Source organism: Primulina huaijiensis, chromosome 8 (assembly GCF_012295235.1).
Source record: "Primulina huaijiensis isolate GDHJ02 chromosome 8, ASM1229523v2, whole genome shotgun sequence".
In the NCBI taxonomy this organism is placed as follows: Eukaryota; Viridiplantae; Streptophyta; class Magnoliopsida; order Lamiales; family Gesneriaceae; genus Primulina; species Primulina huaijiensis.
Window position 1 is genome coordinate 20,370,644 of NC_133313.1, and position 19,753 is coordinate 20,390,396.

General features: G+C 34.8%; 3 protein-coding genes and 1 long non-coding RNA gene across 4 annotated transcripts; 1 reads left to right on the forward strand and 3 right to left on the reverse strand.

Moving 5' to 3' along the window:
* Positions 1-180: 180 nt before the first annotated feature.
* Positions 181-1,050, reverse strand: LOC140982633 (uncharacterized). The gene is made up of 3 exons (XM_073449231.1): positions 1,000-1,050; positions 841-931; positions 181-562 (listed from the first exon to the last, which is right to left on the reverse strand). Exons 1-3 carry the CDS (start codon positions 1,033-1,035, stop codon positions 375-377), a joined length of 315 nt encoding a protein of 104 aa, XP_073305332.1. The 5' UTR covers positions 1,036-1,050; the 3' UTR covers positions 181-374.
* Positions 1,051-2,683: 1,633 nt separating this feature from the next.
* LOC140982634 (uncharacterized) lies at positions 2,684-3,690 on the reverse strand. Its single transcript, XR_012176323.1, has 2 exons — positions 3,358-3,690; positions 2,684-2,874 (listed from the first exon to the last, which is right to left on the reverse strand). It is a non-coding gene; the product is annotated as an uncharacterized lncRNA (long non-coding RNA).
* Positions 3,691-7,124: 3,434 nt separating this feature from the next.
* Positions 7,125-8,611, forward strand: LOC140982327 (myb-related protein 330-like). The gene is made up of 3 exons (XM_073448804.1): positions 7,125-7,421; positions 7,527-7,656; positions 8,001-8,611. The coding sequence occupies exons 1-3, from the start codon at positions 7,289-7,291 to the stop codon at positions 8,572-8,574; spliced, it is 837 nt and encodes a 278-aa protein (XP_073304905.1). The 5' UTR covers positions 7,125-7,288; the 3' UTR covers positions 8,575-8,611.
* Positions 8,612-18,017: 9,406 nt separating this feature from the next.
* Positions 18,018-18,827, reverse strand: LOC140982159 (secreted RxLR effector protein 161-like). The gene is made up of 2 exons (XM_073448576.1): positions 18,263-18,827; positions 18,018-18,142 (listed from the first exon to the last, which is right to left on the reverse strand). The coding sequence occupies exons 1-2, from the start codon at positions 18,825-18,827 to the stop codon at positions 18,018-18,020; spliced, it is 690 nt and encodes a 229-aa protein (XP_073304677.1).
* Between the last annotated feature and the right edge of the window lie 926 nt (positions 18,828-19,753).

Below are 19,753 nucleotides of genomic sequence, written 5' to 3' on the forward strand. Positions count from 1 at the left end.
TGTGAGGTGCATACATAGTAACATAGATAAGAGAATTCGACATGTTAAAGCCTCCGTAACTTTACTCTAGTCAATTTAATTTGACTGTTACACGATGTGGCAGTTAATTATTTCAGATAATGACAGTCATTATAATATTCGAATTCAAAATTTTAAAATTTATATATTTAGTATTAAATCAATTATATTTATAATTTACTTTTTTTTAATGTTTTGGTGAATGGATTACAGCTTGGATCTTGAACTCAAGATCTCGTTTCCTTATTGAGATGCTAGTGCCAGTAGGCCAAAGTCCGTGGCATTTATTCATGTGTTGTTATTACATTGATAGAAGTACAGGGTCAGTCTTCATTCACAGCAGAAGCTTGCATTTCTCACCCACAATGCACCGAGTTCCCATCTGAGAGGTGAAGTATACAGCCCTTAGGCGCTAGGCAGCAGTTGCATCTTGGGGGATCCACTGTTGTCCCATTGCAAGTCATGTATTCCACATCTAAGCAGTACAGAGGGCACGCCTTCACTCCAATGACTTCTCCATTCATTCCCAACAGAAAAATGCTTGCTATCACAAAATAAAAAAAACACAACAAAAATGTATAATTTAGCAGCTGCAACATGCAAAGAATGAACATCACTATGTATAACCTTACTATGACATAAAATGTTTGTGTTAAAAGTTCGAATTCCTAAGAGGTTAATCCAACAACACTGACAAATATAAGAATATTTGGATTATTATATATTAAGCCACAACCCTTGTTCTTGAAGCTGGAAAGAGAAAATACATTAAAAGCTAAACGTTGTTCATCTCCAACCACAACCCTAGCTAGATGCACTTACCATACAAGAAAAAGATCACAACTTGAACCTTGTTAGCATCTGCAGCCATGATAGTTCCCTTGGTTTCTTGTTTCTGAGTAGACAACCAGAGCTAAAAATTGAAATATTTTAAACACACATTTTTCAAATGGCAATTAATCAGCTATTTGTATGAGATACCGTGCAGTCAAAATAGTTGAAAATCGATGGCCTCATGCAGCAATAGTTGAATTCTAGGCAGATAGTTATTTATTCTGCATACCCAATCGTCAAACCACATTAATTGACGAGTTGATCCAATGAATCTTGACCAATCAAGTTGACCTTATTAGAGACAATGTTGTCCAATATACATTACACAATCTCAAATTTTATAATCAGCCGAAACGACATAATCAATATTTTATTACACACACGTGTTCTGCTCCAATATATATTTGAAGACAATTGATATTACTAAACAGATCACTCTTGTCCAAAGTTGAACCAAACAATATGCACAAATTGATATTTTGGACCTAAAAGAATTAATCCATTTTCTCCCCAGATCATATGAATAAATAAAATCCAAATCTCGATCTTAAAAAGGACCCTGCTTGGCATAAGAAGAAGCTAGAGATGCCTGAAGGGCACTTACTGCGCGCCTTTATTAAGGGGTACGCCCATTACACACCTCCTAGGCGGCGCGCGCCTTTTACAACTATGATGAAGAAGAAAGTTAATGATAGATGTTCATGTGATGATAGCAACAGTAAAAGGAATTATGGGTCCGATTACGGGAGGCTGGTAATAAAATCATAGGGCAACTCTACTGCGCCAAAAAATTGTATATAATGCATAAGTGTGTAACGGAAGTAAATAGAGAAGTCACCGCAACTCAATTTTCGAAAGAGCAACATAAGTTTGAACTGCAACGTGTGGAATGGTAATTATTTGGCTCTCATCTATCTGTACGATATATAGCGTGGCCACAGATATACTTCCAATCTGCCGACCCTTTGTCGCCAGTATATATATATAAGATAATATGATTCCAAGAACTTAATGCAGCCTTAAACCACCAAAAAGGAAGAAACCACGATGTAAGATTATGCAAGGGCGCAAAGAAATCATTCTAACGTCCGAAATGCATTTGATAAAATCGAACTTCAACAAGTGTTTCATTATCTAGACTTACCAACAATGCCATATACCTTGGCAACAAAATTTAACCCTCCAGTGGCACGATTACCCTCAGCAATCCTTTGGAGCAAGCTCTTTACTTCTCGATGAGGGTAAACCACAGAGTCCTCACTTTCAAATCCGAGGATTTCATTCTCTTGAAACTATCCAAGAGAAAGGATCTTTCAACTGATAACTGAATGAATTAAAATCGATTTGAAGGGAACTGCAACAGTTTCGTTTAGGCAGAACCTTATGCCTTTACAAATTTTCTTCTTCCCGCCATTTTTGCTCCTCCTTCCAAGCTGTCAACTAAATAGTCAGCAAGAAGAAAAGTGTCTGTAAATCGCATTTCCACTAAAAATTAAAATATTAAAAGTTATTTTTTATTAGTAAATAAATAAGTATATATTTTTAATTAATGTTAAAAAATAATAAAAATATCTTATAAAGAGAACTACAACCAAGCACTATCTTTAATAGGCGTGGATCAAATTAGTCTTGGTTTTAATTATTTGTCCTTATTTTTATTTTTATTCGTCATATGTATTATTAATATCTGCTTGAGATCTCGAACTCTGAAACCTTGTTTATTATCAAAATCGTAGTGCCACAAGGCCAAAGTCCTGACATTTATTCATGTGTTCTTGTTATTACATTGATAAAAGTACAGGGTACATCTTCATGCACAAGCTTGCATTTCTTATCCACAATACTCCGAGGTTCCATCTGAAAAGTGAAGTGTACAGCCTTTAGGCGCCAGGCAGCAGTTAGTGCAACTAGGCCGATTCACTGTTGTCCCATTGCAAGTCATGTATTCCACATCTAAGCAGTACAGAGGGCACGCATTCACTCGAATGACTGCTCCATTCATTCCCAACAGAAAAATGCTTGCTACCACCACAATAAAAAACCACAACAATATAATTTTAGCAGCTGCAACATGCAAATAATGAACATCACAAACAAAACATACTCAGCGAAACTCATGGTAGCCGTAACTCGGAGAAAATAAATCACAAGCTAGCTATTGGTAGATGAACAAATAATATATAGCTTCATATATCTTGAACACATATATATCATAGAGAGGGGGGAACGTAAGCGTGTAATAAAACATCTGAGATGGGCATATGTACATTTGTATGACCTTACTATGATATAAAATACTAGTGTTAAAAGTTTGAATTCCCAAGAGATTAATCCAACAACACTTAAATATAAGAATATTTGGATTATTATCAAGCCACTTAACCCTTGTTCTTGAAGCAGGAAAGAGGATATATAGTCGAAGCTAAACGTCGTTCTTCTCCGAACAAACATCAGTAGTGCTGCTGAGATAAATTCGATGATCAGATATGGGATAGATGCACTTACCATACAACAAAAACACCGCAACTTGAACTTTGTTAGCATCTGCAGCCATAATTGTTCCCTTGGTTTCTTGTTTCTGAGAAGACAAACTAAAAAATGAAATATTTTAAACACATTTTGTTCGCATGGCAACTAATCAGCTATCTCTATAGGATGACGTGCAGTCAAGATAGTTGAAAATCGATGGCCTCAAGCAGCAATAGTTGAATTCTAGGCAGATGGTTATTATTCTGCATACCCAATAGTCAAACCACGTTAATTGACGAGTTGATCCAATGAATCTTGACCAATCAAGTTAACCTTATTAGAAACAATTTTGTTCAATGTACATTACACATTCTTCCTCAACCGTTCAGTGGTGCTTGAGTTCTGAACTTTACAGGGCTTGCATGATCTATAACTAGCAAACGAAGGAAAACTAATGGAGAAAATCAAATACTCGATCGATAATCTTTGGATAAATTGCAGAAAAATCCCCATATTAACTTAAAGTTGCTAAAACCTCCTTTACTGGAAATTTTAGGCAATTGTAGTATAATATTGAAATTATTTTTACGTGTTACCCTTTGTTTTTAGAGGGCTTACATTTCGAGATTGAATAGGATATCAGTAGAGAAGTCAACTGGAAACGTACCCTTTCGAGATGCTAAATTTGCTACAGAGCTATCTTGCACGGTTGTAGAAGTCAACAATATCAATAGATTATACAAGTCGAGGGAGAGTTTGGAGGAGCTGCACTTTTACATTCTAGCTCGGTGGAAGTAGTCTTAGTTATTTGTGAATATCAGCTTCTGTTTCAAATTGACATGTTTTTTCTTTTTTTGTTTTTTCTAATAGTTTAAAGTTATAATTTGATATTTGTATCATTAAAACATTTATCATATGCCACAGTTCCTCTTAATTTCTATTAAAAAAATTTTTGAGATTTTGTAAAATGCTAAATTTTATTTATATATCACTTTTTAAGAGTTACGAATTGAACTCATAACATTTCAATCATGTTTTATTACAAGCATTTATTTTTTTTTTATAATTTGCATTTTCAGATTTTTTTTACATCTTTTTGTGCATTTATACAAATTTTTTCATGTGCTTTTTTTATTAATCTTATATAAATTTTCAAGCATTCATATTAGAAAAATAAATTAATTTTGATACAAAATATTTATAATCATAATTATATAAATGCATTGTCAATGGTTTGAGTATCAAACTTTAAATGATTAAAAATATAATTATGTATAGAGTAAGGATATATTATTATCATTTTACTAAAAATTAAGCTTGGAAGTAATTTTTCTTCAAACACTCAAATTTTAATTTATATTAACTTTATACTTTTATTTTCAAATAATTCATACTTTTGTTTTCATCCACTTCAAATAATTTCTAGAAAAAGCACTTTAAAATAAGCAAAAGCTCTCTCAAACACTCTCGTAATATAATTTAAAGCGATGACGTGTGGACCAATGCAAGTGCAACTCAAGAAAATGAATTCGACAACAACTATATGTTTCGCATAAATCATGCTTCTATAAAACAATTATCCAAATTCTTACAAAGTTTCTCGTCGTGTCTCATCGTCACACGATTCAATTTGTCAATCTATCAATATACGTACACTCCAGAAATAATTCATTCAGTTCAAGTGATGATTCCTAAATGTCGAAACGGGCCATCGGGACAGGCCTAACTCGCTTTAACAGCTATACATGGAGGTTGGAATTTAATGTATTCGACAACAACGGAGAATAATTGTATTTTACTAATTAGATTCTTCCTAGTATAAATAAAGAAAGAAAGAAGATGGGCTCATACTTTGTGCTAGAGAGTTTCCACCAAGCCTATAATCTGAATGGGCTTAAAAGCAATTATTTGATTAGGGAAATTTTTGCCACCGAAGACTTGTGATAGGGAAATCTTGATGCTTTTGGATACTATATATATAATATAATATAATATAATATATCCATAATAATTATTGCGAGTCTTCCAACTTGAATGATCTTGGTGAGATCACATACGTATGTTCATTTAATCTGGATGTTATTGCAATTATTTAAAACCTATAAAATTTCATAAAGCCTGTCACGATATTTACGGATAAAAATTAAACTATATGATATCATTTATTTATATATATACATATATATATATATATATATAATTTTGTTATGTTGTCCACCATATTAGATGTGATGATAAATATTAAAATTTTATATTTAATAAGTTAGTGTCATTTCATTTGTGAACACAAAGTTGGGCACAGTTCGTTGACAAAGTAATATAACTGTGTGTGTGCACGCGCGCATTCTGACTATTACAAACATTCTTTAACACAAAGATTAATCTTGATTTCAACCATGTGAGCTTTACAGCATTAAACTGACTCATACATCAAATAAATAGATTGGGTGCGATAACATTTTCGTCATTAATAGGGTAGATGAACCAACCATATGGCAGTTGTATAATAACAATCGACTTTATAATAAAAACGTGAGTTGCACATATTTGTTCATTTGAATTCAAAAGTTTTTGACTTCCGATAAAACAAGAATACAAGGGGTCAAGTTTTTTTAACTGTTGATCAATGAAGTATGATATCTTATGGATAGGCCCATCTAGATTAGATCTAAACCCTCGGTCCATCCCTAGTTAAGGTAAAAGACCCATGACATATTCAGATATTTTTCTATAAATATCAGGTTTTGGAGTCTAGTTATACATTCAACATATATTATTTTTCAGCAGCACCCTTAGATGCTCTCCACTTATATCCCAGTATCTGACTTGAGCGTCGGAAGGGCTACGCCGGGACACCCTCCCCGCTCCCTTCTAACGGTTTTCTTCGTGATTTCAGGCTCAGGGCAAATTCGAAACCTGCGTATGGACTAATGTCACTTGTTGAAATCAGACCCTAAATTTTTAGTGAAAATCAAAGTGACTCTTTGAGTAGCCAAGAAAGATGTAACTGCTTGGGCATATATAAAAATTAGTCAAAAATTGAATTGAAAAAGTGATATATAAGAGCTCAACGATCTTGAAATAAGTTAATGAGATTCAATGAGTATTATGTGTTCAATAATGAGATTTGAATTTAATTCAACATCAAAAAATTATTTTAATAGAGAATTGTCTAAATCCATATATACAAATCTTAAGGACTTAATTCAAGTAATGTGAGACATTTAACACATACCCTTCACAATCACTAATCAACAAATGGAGCGTGAAGTTTAAAATATGATATCGGGTGGCTCACAGGACAGTCTAACATATAACATTGAGTTTGGACTCTGGTATCACGTTAAAATTGAGAATTTGACCAAATTCAACCCAAAAACTAGCTAAGGAGTAATGATTGTCTAATTCCATATATACCATTTTTTAATTATATATTTGCTAGTACTAAAGAGAGTCGCGGATCTAATCTAATTGGATTTGTGGACGGAACGGGTCCAAATCAACTTTTTTCTTAACGGGGAGAGTCATTAGATTGACCAAACCCCTCCACGATCTAGTTTATCTTCTGATATGCTCAGCCTTTGCTAAATGTTTTGGCCGGTTCATCTCAATCGAACCGTCAAACGGGATACTTTACACTGAAATGTATGTGTCTNATTAAATTAAAAAAAGGCCTATTCATATGTTAAAAGTGTACCAACCTACCAAATCCCCACCTCATCCACTAAATACTTGTCGTTCTCAACAACTTGGTCAAACTTCCTTTCACCTCCCTCCTTAAAAATACAAGTTACTCTTCTATTTTCATCTCATCATCATCATCCAATATATATACGCACCTTCCCCACTTCTCTCATTATTCGTAACCTCTCCCGTTCAATCAAACCATCGGCACTTGCGAGAAATCAACAGAAAACAAGGGTGTTCTTCATATTTCTGAGAGAATAAAACAAACGCTTCCAAATAGATGGGGCGCTCACCTTGCTGTGAAAAAGCTCACACCAACAAAGGTGCTTGGACTAAAGAAGAAGACCAGCGCCTTATTAATTACATCCGCGCTCATGGTGAAGGATGCTGGCGTTCACTCCCCAAAGCTGCAGGTACCATATAATCCCTCCACCCGCGTGTATCGAGATTTTGTGAGGGATTTTCTTGTTTCTTGAATTTGAAGTTCTGAGTATTTTATGGTGTGAGTTTATGTACAGGACTTCTCAGGTGTGGTAAGAGCTGCAGATTGAGATGGATTAATTATTTGAGGCCTGATTTGAAGAGAGGCAATTTTAGTGATGAAGAAGATGAGATCATTATCAAACTTCACAGTTTGCTGGGAAATAAGTATGCATGCCTTTCATTTTCGTATTAATCTTGGTTTGGATTATCAAAGATTTTGGTTTTTGGTTGGACTGGATAGGTGGTAATTCTATTATTATTAGCAATAAAAGGGAAAACTTGGTTTAGTTTATAAAAAGGAAATAAATATTGCGTTTATCCATGGTTGAATGCTATGGAAGTGAAATTGGAGAACAGAGTAATAAATTCAAGAATCAATCAAGATTTATTAAATAACGCAGTCATAAATTTTCTTGTCTTGGTTGGTTAAATGAAGGATTTTAATACTTCTGTGAAAGTAAGAGATTTCTAACATTGAAGCTTGGGCTATTTGTGTTCTCTTTCAACAGATGGTCTTTGATTGCTGGAAGGCTACCTGGAAGGACAGATAATGAAATCAAGAATTACTGGAACACACACATCAAACGCAAACTTATTGGCAGTGGCATCGACCCTCAAACCCATCGTCCACTCTATTCCACCGCCACGACCGCATCCGCCGCCGCCGCCGCCTCCAGCACTTGCCTAGACTTCAGAAAATCCGCTCCAACGAATGAGAATATTGTTTACAAGCCAGTGACAGACAACTCGTCATCCATCGATGACACCAGATGCAACAGCAGCACGACAGAGGAGTCTCAGCCTCCGCCGCCGCCACTCCCACTTCAGGAGGAGGAAACCACCGCAATTGCACTGGACCTTGAGCTGTCCATAGGACTTTTTCCTTCTCGGTCCAACTATAGAAAGAATGATTCTTTCAACTTATCATCAGCCGAGTTCAAGGCTTTCTACGACTTCCTGCGACCACCGGCGAGTTCGGCTGCGGTGGTGACGCAAGCCATGTGCTTGTGCTGGCAGTTGGGGTTTCAGAAGGGTCAGTCGTGTAGTAATTGTCAATCTTATGGGTTAGACAGACCTCGCTGACGCTCTCAATCAATTTGTAGATGTTTAGATTTAGAAATTAATGCCCCTTTTTATATTTTTTAAAACTTTAAAATCACTGTTTTCTCACACTTTATCGAGTTCATGTACTTAGGATGTTTAATATATTTTTACTAAAAAAAAAAGATATTTAATTTCGTCTACTGAGTATAATAGGGGAATCGCCTCTGTTTCGTCGTTATGTAGATGGATATGCAGGTTTAACTATTCATTTTTTGGTTTCATTGGTCAAGGAGTTTAATTGGCTGTGGAGTATTGAGCTTGTCTTTTGTGAGATAGTCAATCCGATCCGTATTTAAAATATATATATATATATATGAAATAAAAATATAATATTTTTTTCATGAATCGATTCGATCCGTCTCATGAAATTGATTTATGAGACTGTTTTACATATTATCAATATTGGTCCTCTGCTCGGTGTTATTCTGAATTTAAGCGAACATAAAATTAGTTGGGTGATCGTTCTAGCTAATCTGACCAGTAATCAAGTTAAGTTGATATTGTATGAATATTGATTATAACTAGTTGATATTTCCTCGATCGAGTTGAATGAGATATGAGTAGGTTTTTGTAAGACCCGTCTCATGAATCTTTATCTATGAGACGGGTCAACTCTACCGATATTCACAATAAAAAACAATATTCTCAGCATAAAAAGTAATATTTTTTCATGGATGACTAAAATAAGAGATTCGTCTCACAAAATACAACGTGTGAAATTGTTTCAGTCCATCCATTTTGAAAACAATTCATGCAAAATCAGTACCAACACATAGATTAAATAAAATAGGAAAAGCCTATTAATTTGATTTAATTAAATATTTACAGGCACACATTTGGCCCCAACATTCTACCAAACCTCATAAGATGACATATTTACGGTTTAGTTTATGCCACCAAATAGTGTTATTATTGTGGGGTATTGAATAGATAAATCTTGATCATTCATTCAACTATGATATATAGATGAGTGATTCTGATTCATTACTTAACACATTTGTCATGTGCTGAATGGATGATAGCAATACTCATATAAGTACTGTCTATAAAATCAATATTTACATGTCTTGAAATCAATTATTTTTATTACATAATATTTTACTACAAGAGTTAAGATTCTTACACGTATGAGGAATAAAATTTCTCCAGAACATATGATTTGGCTAATCACATGGCTTATGGATTTAATTATTAAACGGTCGGTTACAGGCCTATATTAAAACACCGTTAATCTTGACAAAATAGAAGCAAATTATATAATATATTAATATTTAATTATAACACTAATCTAGTCTGTCATCAGAGAAATGACAAAAATTCAATGACGATTAATATAATTAATAAATTAAACAGTTAATCTAGATTTTAATTGAGAATTGAGAGCTACATTTGTACATCAAAATAATTCTCTACGACTTCATTTGTGATTTTTCTATACTATACATGAAGTTTTTCACACATGTAATGAAGTTAAATTTTAGTTATGAACCTCGGACTTACACGATTAAATGATATTGAGATACAAAGAGAATTATTACCGGCGAAAAATAACATACCTCGTTAATTTGAAGTAGCGTAACTGTTAATTCACCTCGTTGTCATTTATTTAATCAACTGATTTGTATTAATTTTTGAATTATGTTATTATTGTCTTCATTGACTTTTGAAATCTTACTCTAAAATAAATATTAATAATATATACTGCCATGCCTCATGCCCACGGCGGCTCCGTATTAACGGGAATTATGTTTAATTTATTAGTAATTCTTTAATAATTTTTATCATCGATAATTCAATCATATATAATATAAGACCTTATAATATTTTTGGGACTAACGAGCGATGTTGGACGAATGCACCTGTTACAATTATTGTCTATGAAATAAAAATATTTATATTTTATAGAATTATATAATTGGATTATTCTGGTGAATCAAATCTAAGATTTCCCAAAATCGGTTATCAATAAAAAAATTTTGATCATAAAAATCTGATCCAAAGGAATAATGTTTCCAATTAGGCATCAGGAATTTCCAATCTTGACGTTTGTAGGGTTTTCATAGGGCTAATTATCGTCAAATTATTTTATCAAGATCATATATGGTTGGTAAAATTCTTGCTGAGAAAAAGAATCAACTGAAATTTATATCATAATAAAGAATTGATAAAAAAAAATTTTGATACACATCCCACACACATATATAATTAAATGGGATTTAAATTGTTTTATAATAGGTTGCAATGCTTCTATAATAACTTAGCTTAATCATTTTCATACAATGAAAATACGGATACAAAATAACTAATGTAGGAGTTTATTATACGGTTACGTTTGAGGGTTTGCAATTGGGACATGAAAAAAATAAGTAAAATATATATTGAATGGACGAGTATATTCTTATTTCATTTAGAAAGATTTGTGGTATATACGTGAATTCTAGGACAAATCATAATTTTAAAAATTACGATATAAAAATATTCACAAACTCTTGTGAGACGGTTTTACATATTGATTTTATGATAATCTTCAACCCGATTCAATTATGAAAATAATAATTTTATGATGAAATTATTACTTTTCACTTTAAGTATGAATCAAGTTGACTTGTCTCGCGTAAAAAGATACGTGATATTATATCATAAGATACATATTCAAATNGAAAATATTTGAATATGGAATTAAGTTCTTGTGCTCGTGCTCCACAAAAAATGGCGCATATTCCTCTGCCTATATACACCCATATACGCACTCAACAATAGAAAATATATACTTACTTAATATGTCTATATCACTATGTATATATATATATTGTATTGGATTATGCATTCCTAAAGATTCCATTAATTCAAGTAAGTATTTTTTGAAATATATATTTTGTATTAACTATAATTATATTTAATTTGTGCGGATATTTATGTATTATTTTTACACATACGTCACGTGCCCTGCCTGCATCGGAATCGGGCAATCGCTGTTGGCTGAAATACATTTCTCAAAAACAAAAATTTGTCTTAGACGATCTCACGGGTCATATTTTGTGAGCCGTATCTTTTATTTGGGTCATCCATGAAAAATTATTATTTTTTATGTTAAGAGTATTATTTTTTATTGTGAATTTCGGTAGAATTAACATGTCTCGAAGATAAAAATTTGTGAGACCGTCTGATAAACCACGTTCTTCTCACAAATAATCGAGAATAGTCAATTTTGAGGACCACTTGCAGATTCGGGGTTTTTAATGAAAAATGAAGATAAGAGAAAGGGATATATGAAGAACACGTGAGCATGTTAGGCTGGTAGGTAACCGAACCTTATAGTGTATGTTTTTGGTTATATTTTAACAATAAAACAAAAAGGGCAGGGGAAATAATACAGTTGAGTAGTTAAAAAGTAGGTGGGAGATGGTCGGGGATGAGTCATGTTCACGGTGGACTATTCAACACTCATGCAAGAATTTTAAGCCAGCCAAGCTAAACTTCAACCATAATCCAACTGCACTACACAAGTATGTCGCTGATCCAATAATTTTTCATCTTTTCAATCCGATACGATACGTGATGGCGTTGAAATTTAGGGGAAAATTGCTCTATATTGTCGATAAAGTTGTCAAGTTGAGCTGTGTCAGTCGGCCAGCCCTGTCATAAAAATGGGACGGGCTAAGTTGGAGAAATCTCAACTCATTTGAAAGCGGGCATACAGGTTGAAATCGTTGCTGTCCGTCGTAATATAATTTTATTCTTAATTTTTTTTAATGAAATTGTGTTTTTAAAATTTAAAGCGGTCATACAGGTTGAGCGTGTGCATCTTAACTTGATTTATATCGAAATTTACATGTCACTTTATAAAAATAAAAAAAATTAAAATAAGTCTTGATTCGATCTTTGGTTATATTATTATATCATATATCGAAATTTACACGTCACTTTATAAAAATATAAATATTTAAAATAAGTCCTGATTCGATCTTTGATTGTATTATTATATTATATATACGTAGGTTAGCATGAACACAAATGACGGGCGTGAATCCTTGCTAAGATAGTTAAGTCGGTAAAATAATATTAAGTCTATTGTCGACAATTTTGGACATATACACAATGTATAAATAACTTGGTAAAATTTGTAGACAACGACACCAAAGGGAAGTACTCCTAGAAAAGTGGAAATTGGTTGGTTGAAAATGGAATTAAATTTTAAAAAAGTTATATTATATTGCGCGTGCCAGGTTTTAATGATACAATTCGATTACTTAAAATCATATACTAGCCAGAGAATCATGTATATCTAGGTTACGAGTTAACAGTGTCAGGCAAGCTTATATCAATAATTAAACTAACCTACCATCTAATTTGATGGAGTGTGTATATTCGTGATCAATTGGTCATAGATTCAATTCTCTATCAAGACTTTCTTTGATGAGTTTGTCATACAAATATCAATAATAGCTTCCACCTGATTTTCCCTTGAAAATACCACTTCTCGTCGATAATTTTCTCTAACGTCAATATGTTATGTGTTGTTTGATATATTGTTATACTCGCGAATGATAAAATAACCAAAAATAGGAAGAAAAAGCATAGATTATGTATTTTTATTAGAGATATAAACTTTGATACCCTACTCCATCAAATTTCAAAATTGGATGCTTCTTTTATTAAAATCCAGTCAGTTATCTAAAAGAGTGCCTATTGTGTGTCATCAATAAAGCATAGCGTACGTAGAAGATGCTGATTATACAAAAAAGCACCCTGTCAAGCATCCTTGGCTTGGGTTTGAAAGATTGCGCCGTCTTGTCCGAGTCAAATAGTTGGGCCTTAAGATGGATCCTCTGGCCCATTTTGAAGATTAATTTTCTAGCTCTCGTCCACCTTAGAATCCCAATACGAAAGGGCTTCCATTGGCCCACTACGGCAGACCATTAGGCCACAACCCGCATTTTCTCCAGCCCAATTCCAATAACTACCCAACCAACCGTAAACAAGATTTGACGCTGATCAGGTTTACTACAAGCAATTTAATGATAAATTATCATTCTATTTATTATAAAGTATGAGGAGCTGAGACTTTTTGATGAAGTAGAATCTACGGTCTTATAGTTGTTAGGAAAAAATGTTGAATCCAATGATAATATGAGCAAAAAATATCGTATTTCAAACATAATAATACTAAATTTGTTAATGCAGAATGATTGGACGACGTATACAAATCATTCTAATCGGTCAAGTTTAAAAATATCAAGAGTAATCTCTTATAGGACGGTCTGACAGATTTATATTGTAAGATGAGTTTCACTGATGCAATTTCAAGTTCGGTTGGGATTACACACAAGAACCATGCCGAGGGTATAACCACTTTTATCAAGGAGAGTGTGGATGCCGAGCAGAACAAGGATCGATTGAAGCCTGCTCAGAAAAAGAGAATCGCTCTTATGTGTTGAAAGTGTAAAGGTTATTTTGTCCGACAGATATCAATAAATAATGAAAATATCAGAATAAGAGTAAAAGTAGTAAATTTGTGTTTTGTCATAATTAAATGTTGTGTCAGATGTTACAACATCTCGGACAACATCTTCATGCAGCGGAAACTTTTTATAACACAAATTGACTTGAAATAAATCGATGGACAAAATTAAATATGCACGAGTATAAATACTTGTGCGGTGCCTTATGGCAAAAATTAATCACTAGAAAACCAAATCGTTTACACAAAAACCTATCACTAGTGATTTTCACGAAAATCAATTTCCTCAACACTTTGAGAAAATAAAGCTTTCTAAAACAAATAACCAACAATAATAAAACGTAGACAAGAAAGCAAAACGTGGTGCCAAAAGAGAATCCACGAAAACGATCTTCAGCCAACTTCGTTACGGATGTTGTCTGCAGATGTTCCCAACATTCAAGACAACACTCGAGACAGCACACTTCGAAACAGCAACGTCCTTGCAGAATATTTTCTCTTAAATCTTCAATGTGCAAAATTGCGTGTGTTTTGTGATTGAGAAGAGAAGCTTCAATGATGTCCTTGGTCTCTTATTTATAGATGTAGACTTTTATCTCCACAAGAAAACCTAAACCACAAGGAAGGTAAGAGATTTAATAGGAATAAACTCTTTTTAAACACTAATACTATATCTCATCAATCTTCTATCACAAATAACAAATCTTCGAATATATTTGAATTAATGTCTCATTATCTAAGAAGGGCAAAATCATATTAAATATTTACTCAATCAAATCAACAAGGAAAAGTATATTGGGGAAATAATTTAAATTAATATATCATTTAAACTTGGAAATATTATTTCCTTTCAATCTCCCCCTTGCCTTTCTTGGACAAAATGAGATCAAACCATTAATACTTGACATGCTCAATTCAACTCCCCTGAGTTAGAGATTTACTCCCCCTGAATAAGACACTGTTAGTACGGGTGTTGTTAGAATTGTTGGCAACACTTGAGACAACACCTGCACCATTTCATTTACAGTTCATCAAGACAGTAAGAAACCCAAACCGCTACATCAGCAAAATAAGAAACAAAACCAGAACAAGGAACCAAGGCAACATAAAGATACTTAGTTTCCATCCTCATCATCCCCTTCATCTGTTTCTTCTTCCTTATCAGTTTCTTTGGTCCCAGATGGGTCAGCTGCTGTTTGACCAACTCCCTTTTTTTGTCCTGGAAAGATACCTACGTCCAGAAGTAACTTGAAGTGAGCAGCCACATCTTCATAGTAGGCAATGTCAGCTTTGGCTTGTTCAATCTTGGCTATAGCATGATCAATGTGTGCTTGTACTTCAGGAACAGTGAGCTTGATGAAATCAGTGGTTTGTGGAGGAGCATGAGTAATTGGGGGTTCATGAGGTACTGCAGAAGGCGGTGAAACTGTAGGAGATGAAGACCAAGGAAGGTCAATCTTGCGATTTCCCTTGAGTAATGCAGGAGCAATCTTGAAAGGTTCACCAAGGTCAGATAATTGCTCATTTATATCCCTGACAAAACCTTGTGAGATAAGTAGTCCATATATTAGACTAGGGAATGGAAGCTTAGATGCTTGAAGTCCACCATCAGCATACTGCAGCACTGTATTGAATACTAACTTGCCAAAGTTAAAGCCCCTATGTGTTCCAATTGAGTACAACACTAGTGCTTGGTGTCGAGTGACAACAGTGGTATTGGTAGAGGGTGTCCAATTTCGAACAGACAACTTGTGAAGCACTAAGTAGAATGAAGTTAACTTCACTGCTGATAGCTTCTGTGGATGACTTGGAAAGTGAGTCACAAGGCCCCCAGTGAGTGTGGAAGTAACTAGATGAATGTCTGGATCAAGACCATCCTCATACGCGGCAGGAGTCTGATAATGAGAATTGATGGATTTCGGGCTGAACTCAAAGACTTTGTTCCGAACAAACACTTTCCCATATTTCGCAGATCGTGCATTACCTACTCCAGGTGAGAGGTTTGAATAAAATTCTAACACAGGCCATCGGCTAAACGGTGAGACTGCTGAGACTGTGGAGAGCAGAGAGCAGTGTTTCAGAAAAGCAATCAAATTTTGCTTCTCAAAGGCATCAGTGTCAACGTTCTTTTCTTCAATCAAGTCGCGATTTGTATAAAGAGGCCACTGAGCAACTGCGTGCTCAGTGTAGAATTTAGTAGAGATGGCAATCTCCAAGTCATTATCACTGAGGTCAGTGATGTCCTCAATGTGTACAACATCCTCGGCAACATATTGTTCATCAGACCCCAGTTCTTCAGACATCATAGTTTCCTCAGCAGGTTTGTCAGTAGAACTGCTAGATTCAGTAGAACCTCCCGATTCTTGGGGTGCATCGGCAGCATCAAAAGTGTCAGCTCTTTGATTTCTCAAGTTGGCCATAAACTGGGCCAACGTGATTTCCTCTTCAGTAGACGGTGAGGGCTTTGGTGGAGGAACAGGTGGTGCGGCCTCATCAGATTCAGTGGCTTCACTGGATGTATTACTGTCCTTAGGTGGAGGGACAGTCTTCTTGCGAGCCACAATTTCACAGTCACCATCATTCGAGTCATCTCCTGACGATTCAGCAGGATCAATCAGTGATGGGCGAGTGGACGGCTGGCCCTTGTATCGAAAACGTTTGCCAGGCGTGAGGTCTGGGTTATACCCAGCTTGTCTCTTTCATCGTCTCTTTGGTGGTTGTGGTGGATTTGGAAACCTGAACATAGGAGGGTTGTCAAGATCTACTGGGTTCCCTGGTTCTCCTGGAATAATAACCTCCAACGGTTCAGGGGTTAGAACAGCCGGGATGATTTGGAGATGCGGAGCTGTGGGTGTTTCATCAGATGTTGCGGGAGTTGAGGCAACATCCTCTGTATGACCCATTTCACTGCGGATATCTTGGGGATCGAAACCATTTCCTGCCATTGTTTAGATTGTGAGAAGCAAAACTTTTCAAAAGCAAAGTGTAGAAGAGAAATTTGCGAGCAAGGAAATTCGAGAAACAATTAGGCCAATAATGATAATTTAGGCTAAGTAAATCAAAACGGATAAAAATAAGCCTACAGTGCAACGGTAACATGCCATATCAGTAATTGACTCAGTCCAACGGTAAAAAAAATGGGTATACAAAATTTAACCGTTACTATCTTCAAAAATTATCTTGATAATTACGAGCAATTACTTTAAAAAATCCAGAGATAAAACCCACATTGAATTTTAGCTCCACTTAACATTATAGAGCACATGATTTCAATTTCCTGCAAAAATTGGATTTTTACAGAATTTTCATTTGTTAAAAAAATACAAATATCCTTATGACCCAACAATATTCACTATGTTATGTTTATGCATGACTTATTGATGCCTAATAACAGAATGCAACTTAAATTGAAACATGAAAACAAAAATGAGATTTGTGTACAGATGGGGTGTTGTCACAAATGTTGGCAACATCTTCTGACAACACCTACAATTCCAGAACCAATTTTCAGTTTTTCTCCACACTAACTTGTAAATTTTCTGAACATAGAAGTGGCAGCTCCCACACTAGAAGAACAGTCTTCCAAGGACTCTTCTAGGCAGCTTTTTCCATTTTTTTCTATTTCTGTGTTAACATTTAAAAGGGGTAGCTCCCGCACTAAAAGTCCAGCCTTCATCGGGCTACTTTAGGCAGCTTTTTCCATCTTGTCTTCTAATCACAGACCCAAGATTTTAATCACAACTTTTCAAATTTTTCTTGGATTACTTGTCACATTGGTTACGGTTAAGTGACCATTCTTCAATTCTTTTGTGATTAAGTGCATCAGAAAATTATGCTACACAGTTTCAACACAGCATATCACAATATGAATGCAATGAAGTATGTCTCAGTCCTAAAGATGCAGATGCATGGTAGATGTTGTCTGAGATGTTGTAACATCTGATACAACATCCAATAATGATTAAACAGAACACATGCTGAGAGATTTCCTAAGATTGGATAACCTCTCAAAATCTAATGCTTTGGTGAATATGTCGGCCAATTGGTTATTTGTATCAACAAACTCCATTCGAATCAATCCTTTTTCTACAAGATCTCAAATAAAATGATGTTTTATGTCAATGTGCTTTGTTCGAGAGTGTTGTACTGGATTTTTTGAAATGTTAATCGCACTGGAGTTGTCACAGTACATAACTAAGGGTTCACTCTTTAATCCATAATCTTTAATCATTTGATTCATCCACAAAAGTTGAGTGCAACCACTTCCAGCTGCCACATATTCAGATTCAGCAGTTGAAAGTGACACACAGTTCTGTTTTCTACTATGCCACGAGATCAAATTATTTACAAGATAAAAACATCCTCCAGAAGTACTCTTTCTATCGTCTAAATCCCCAGCCCAATCAGCATCTGAGAACCCTACTAGATTAGAGTTGGTTTCGCGTGTATACCATAATCCTAAGTCAATGGTTCCGGCTATGTATCGTAAGATACGTTTTACGGCTTTTAAGTGAGAAATCTTAGGATTAGATTGGTATCTAGCACACAAACAAACACTAAACATTAAGTCAGGTCGGCTGGCAGTCAAATACAAGAGACTTCCTATGATGCTGCGATATAGGGTGTTGTCAACATTTTCGGCAGCATCGTCTTTGGATAATTTTTCATTTGAGCCCATAGGTGTCTTCATGTGCTTGGTGTTCTCATTAACAAATTTCTTCATCAGATTTTTGGCGTACTTACTTTGGCACAAGAAGATGCCATCATGCATTTGTCTGATTTGTAAGCCAAGAAAAAAGTGTAATTCACCAACCATACTCATTTCAAATGTAGTAGACATGCATTCAACAAAATCATTTGCATGCTTTTGGGATGAAGGCCCGAAAATAATATCATCAACTTAGATTTGGCAAATAAGGATCTCACATTTGGATTTTTGAATAAACAGAGTCTTATCTACCTCACCTCTTTTGAATCCGATTTCGAGTAGGTATTCAGTCAGTCTGCCATACCAAGCACGAGGTGCTTGCTTCAAGCCATAGAGAGCTTTTTTCAACTTGTACACATGATCAAGATTATGTGGATCTTCGAATCCTTTATGCTGTCTAACATATACTTCTTCACACAAGATACCATTCAGAAATGCACTTTTAACATCTATTTGAAACAGTTTGATTTTCATAATGCATGCAATGGCTAGCAAAAGTCGGATTGACTCAATACGGGCAACAGGTGCAAAGGTCTCATCAAAATCAACCCCTTCAACCTGTGTGTACCCTTGAGCGACCAACCTTGCTTTGTTTCGAATGATGTTCCCCGACTCATCAGTTTTATTTTTAAAAATCCATTTTGTCCCAATTATATTCCCAAGGTCAGGAGGTGGAACCAAAGTCCAAACATCATTTCGAACAAATTGCTCAAGCTCAACATGCATTGCATTAATCCAAAATTCATCTTTTAGTGCTTCATCAACATTTTTAGGTTCGACATTGGATACAAAACATGAAAATCTAATCTGTGAATAAGTAGAGCTCATGCATATGAGTCCAGCCATTTTTCGGTAATCAACTTTTTCTTTCTCACGGGTTTGAACGTTTTCTTGCATATGTCCAATTATTTGAGATGATGGATGGTTCCTCTGAATTTTGCTTGTAATGTTCGGTCCATCATCTACTGTCTCATCATCGCTGTGATCAT